This window comes from Octodon degus, unplaced genomic scaffold, assembly GCF_000260255.1.
Source record: "Octodon degus isolate 3935 unplaced genomic scaffold, OctDeg1.0 scaffold00098, whole genome shotgun sequence".
NCBI lineage: Eukaryota > Metazoa > Chordata > Mammalia > Rodentia > Octodontidae > Octodon > Octodon degus.
Window position 1 is genome coordinate 1,440,033 of NW_004524674.1, and position 4,606 is coordinate 1,444,638.

At 47.6% G+C, this 4,606-nt stretch overlaps 1 protein-coding gene across 3 annotated transcripts in view; it reads right to left on the minus strand.

The window, feature by feature from the left end:
• The window catches only part of Xaf1 (XIAP associated factor 1), a 41,963-nt gene extending 37,357 nt beyond the window's left edge, over positions 1-4,606 (minus strand). Inside the window, exons 1-5 of one of the 3 annotated variants that reach the window (XM_023723278.1) lie at positions 4,395-4,606; positions 3,302-3,431; positions 2,338-2,394; positions 1,845-2,040; positions 360-445 (exon numbers count right to left, since the gene is read on the minus strand). In XM_023723278.1, coding sequence (XP_023579046.1) covers positions 360-445; positions 1,845-2,040; positions 2,338-2,394; positions 3,302-3,431; positions 4,395-4,426 — 501 coding nt within the window. In that variant the 5' untranslated portion in view covers positions 4,427-4,606. The remainder of the gene's footprint in view (positions 1-359; positions 446-1,844; positions 2,041-2,337; positions 2,395-3,301; positions 3,432-4,394) is intronic. The other 2 variants (XM_023723277.1, XM_023723279.1) reach the window with 2 other exon arrangements.

Here is a 4,606-nt window from a genome sequence, read left to right on the forward strand (position 1 = left end):
AAAAAAAAAAAAAAAATTAAAATTAAAATTAAAAAAGAAATAAAGAGAAAAACTAAAAGACAACACAAAATTGGGAGATAGATCCTTTGTAAATGGGAAGATAAACTAGAGATGGAGTGAGGGAGAAAGAGAAGGATCAAGGGAAGTAAAAAGAATTGAGATGGGTTATGTACATGTGCCAATTCCCTGCAATGAACATAATCAGTATATATAGCAAATATGTACTAATAAGCATTAAAAATGCAACAATAGACCCTGCCATGTAAAACTGGACTAGAATCTTCCTTCCATATCACACTTCTTGGTACATGAACTGGATATTGGCACTATTAGAGAACGACTAATTGTTTGTTACTCACCATATAGTGGCTATGCTTACTTCCTGTAATTATTTTGTTGCAATAATTACAGTAGATTTTGCTTTCAGGATCTGATGTTCTTTTTCCTGGATAAGCACAGAAACAACACCACAAATGACTGCCTTTGGCAATGGTTACCCTAACTCTCCCCCAAATGGCCACATGGTCAGCACTCTGGAGCATGAACTGCCTGCAGCCTGCCTGGTTTTGGTTTCCCACACAGGAAGGATCCTCAGCTGTACATACAACCCTTAGCTCTCAACCACTCCGAGCCAGATGTGGCAGCACACACCTGTCAACCCAGCACTCAAGGGGTGGAGGCAAGAGGATCGTTGTATGTTGGAGCCCAGCTTGGGCCACATAGTGAATTTAGGAGCAGCTTGAATCACATAGTGAGACCCTATCTCATAAAATCAGTCGAACTAACAAACAAGCAAACACACCCACATTATTTCCTTTGTGTCCACCTCGTGCCCTAGGTTACCACATAGTGCTGATGAAGAAACATTTTTCAGGGAGCAGGGGTGCTCTTCAAGGAGATGAAGGGAGTCATGAGCCCAGGTGTCAGTTGTTCACAAGGTTGTGTTGAAGGTATGTTGTATTGAAGTTGTGTTGTTGACTGTGTTGGTTGTATGAAATCTCAGCAAATTAGAATGAAAAAAATAGACACAGATTTCATATTTTCCAGGTTTTTGTTGGCTAGTTTTGACTTGGGGTAGACTGTTTACTAGGAGATATCTATGGTTTAAGGGATTTTAGGCTCTTTCCACATGCTACTGTGAAAGCAACCAGTAAAGTCAGTAACACACCATCAGAAAGTGGTAATGAGGACATGAGGAGATGAAGTGATACTAGGGGCCAACACATAGGCCCAAAGGTCAGAAGGGGCCACAGCTGGCTTCCATTTGGCCAAAGTTGATGGTGGACAAAGGTGTAGATTTGGGCTGGGAAACTTAAGAATCCAGGATGATTTTTGCTTCTAGTAAGCCCTGGCTTGATTCTCTGTGTAGGTTTCTCATTTGTATTTAGTTCTTTGAGATGGGTCTCACTCTGTATCCTAGATTGGCCTTGAAATTGCAGCAATCTTCCAGCCTCAGCCCTGATTGCTGGGATTACAGGTATGCACCACCATACCTGGCTTAAGGTTACCCGTCTACATAAGGATTCAAATGGCTCTCACCAAGCTAGGTTTGTGCTGGAGGAGTTCAAAGAAAGCCCCCACTTTTAGGGCTCATGATGGTTTCCTCTCTTGGCTGTGTGGTTCCCAAACTGCCCTGGCCCCCATGTAAAGACCACAGGAGGAACACAAGAAGGTTATGCTCTCATGAACAGTGCAGAACTAAAACAGCCAGTTTAACTGAAGCATGTGCAATGAATTCCCTTCTCTTTCATTTCTTGGGGGTTTTAGGTCTTTGCATCCCACTGGACAGACGCTTTGGGCCTCATAGCTTCCCTCTTCCTTCCCAGCCTCTCCTAGATGCTCACCTTCCATGGGAGGAGCCTGTTTATGTTGACAAACATTTTTGTGCTCATCCAGCAGCCAGAACAAGATAAGCTCGTCACAGTGTGGGCAGCGCTTGGTTTGGTTGCCACAGTGGGACTCGTGGGTTTCCAGCTTGCTGAGATGCATGGTCAGCTCACAGAACTGGCACTCAACAAGGCGCTCCAGGCATTCCTCAGTCTGTGAGAGGCAGCAGGAAGGGTGTGATCACTGGCTACTAAGATGGAGGATAGACCAGCGAAACAAGGCCATCCCCAGGAATTGAAACTAATCACAGAAAGTGACAGAAGGGCCAGAGATACAAGCTCTCCTGGACTCGGAACCCATAGAAAGTCCTTCTGTCCAGCATCCAGATGCAGGAGGACCTGTGTACTGGAGGTGGCTGGTTCTCCCCTGCTCTCAGCCCATGTGGATAAGAATGAAGTGGCTTCTCCCCTCTCTCCCTCTCCTTCTCCCAGAATCACACGTGACTCTCACCTCATGCAGTTCCAGCAAGGACTCCTGCACACTCTGCTGACACATCGCACATGTGACCTAAACACACACACAGAGACATGGGCTCCAGCATGCAGCCCTGGCCTTTCCCCATATCCGCCTTCATTCAAGGGGCTTCAGGCTGAGATTTATGAGCTCCTAAGGGTAGAGATCAGGTGTCACTCTCTCAGTTTCCCTCCAGCACCCAGCCCAGTGGTACAAGAAGTACTTGCTGGACCACTTTGAATTGAAACAGATACCTAGCTTGAGGATTTCCAGAAAGACAGATGAGAGGTGCAAGACAGATGAGTGGCCCAAGACATCAAAAGCAGAGAAGAAAAATCAGCTGAGTATATCTGGGGGCCTCCTTTCCTTTTACTCCTGTTCATGAATCTCAAAATATTAAACCTTTCTTGGGGCCGGGGAGATGGCTCAGTGGAATAAGCACTTCCCTAGCAAGTGCAAGGGTCTGAGTTCAATCCCGGGTTCCACCAAAAAAAAAAAAAAAATTAAACCTTTCTTGAAATGGGAATGCCATGCCCTGTCCCCTGCTCTCAGCCCATGTGGATAAGAATGAAGTGGCTTCTCCCCGCTCTCCCTCTCTTTCTCCTGGACTGGAAGGGAAAGGACTGGAAGGTGGGCACAGGGGCATGCACTTGTTTTCCCAGAACCCAATCGGCTGAAGCAATAAATCAAGAGTTCAAAGTCAGTCTATGCTATGCAGTAAGGCCCTGTAGCAATCCCTTCCCTGACAAAATGTAACTAAATTACTAAGAAAGGAAAAAAAGAAAACATTGGGAAAGGGGTTAGAGTTTACTTAGCCTAAGAAAAACAGGTTCCTTTTCATAAACTAAATTTGAACTTGGGGAGCTAGATGATTTGCCCCCGGGGCCGTGTGAGTCCTGAGTTGCTGCTGAGAAAGAAGATCCCTGGCTCTCAGGTGCTGTCTCTCCTGCCACCTGCTCACCTGCAGGTGCCTCGGCTCACAGTGCTCCTGCATCTTCACCCCTGGAACAGGCTTCTTCTGCCTGGGGACCAGGAACCGGAGGCAGTGGGCCTCGTGGAGGATGAAGTGGGAAGAGGGCACGCTTTTCTTGCTACAAAAAAGGTGGAAGAATGGTATATAAAACGAGTATGCTTTCACACCTAGTGCAAGCTCTTCAGAAGCCATCAACATGGGAAAAAGGACGATGGGATTTCGGTGGGCCCCAGGGAGATTCTAGGGTGACGATGAGCTTCATTTCCTAGCTCCTGGGATGGTTTCACAGGTGTATAATGTGTGTCAGAAAGTGTCAAACAATACTCTATAAAGATGTGCAGTTTATGCCAATGATTCTTCAGGAAAACTGTTATAAAAACAAAATGATAAACATCCAAATCTTTCTCCTTCTTTTGTGGTGCACCTGATGGGCCCAAGCCAGCTAGTAACATAGCCTGGCAACATCTGCATGTCTTGCAAGGGTGGAAGCATTCAGAACGTCTAAAGCAAGGGACTGAGAGGCCATCTACCAGAGATCTCGAAAGGCCTAGACCGAGCAAAGCTCTCTGGGGTTGCTCCACTCAGATTCCTGCCACAGGTGAGGAGCTCAGAGAGTCAGGCTCTGTCACTCCCTGGAGCTCCCGGTTGGTGCTATGGTCCTGGCTCCTACCCTGTCTGCTGAGCCTCTTGCAGATGAGATGGGCCTCGAGACCCTCCCTCAGCCACTTTCTTTCACAAACTGGCATCAAGACCGTATTATCAGAATCTCTTGTCAGAACTAAGCTCTGACTAGTAGGAGAAGCCCTATGGACAGTGAACTTGGCTATTCAACCTCAGGGCTGACCTCCAAAGCCCCAAATAAGTGAGCGGAGAGGATGTTGTGAAGTTGGATAGCACTGGCCAGCCTATTTAGAGATCTGCTGCTTCCCCCACCCCTCCCCACTCTACCCCTGCGCTGCTAGGCATTTTCTCTCTACGGGGCAGACAGGACGACGGTCTCCTGGCATCAGAAGCAGCCTGCTGCTATCTCCCATCCTGATGGCCAGCCTCAAGCCAGATGCCACAGAAAGTGGCTGCTTACCAGTTCCCGCACGTCTGGAAATCTTCCTCCATGTTTCACTCCCAGAGGCTTCCTGGTGAGTTTCCTTTCTAGCCGAGAAGGAAACAAAACTGAAAGTGTTGCCTAAGCCCGCCCACAGCCCCAGAGAGGGTGGGGATTTCCTGAATGCTACGCTCTGGGTGACTCCTGGGGCCGAGCGCTCCTGGGAAGCCCGTCTGCAGTACACGCAGTCC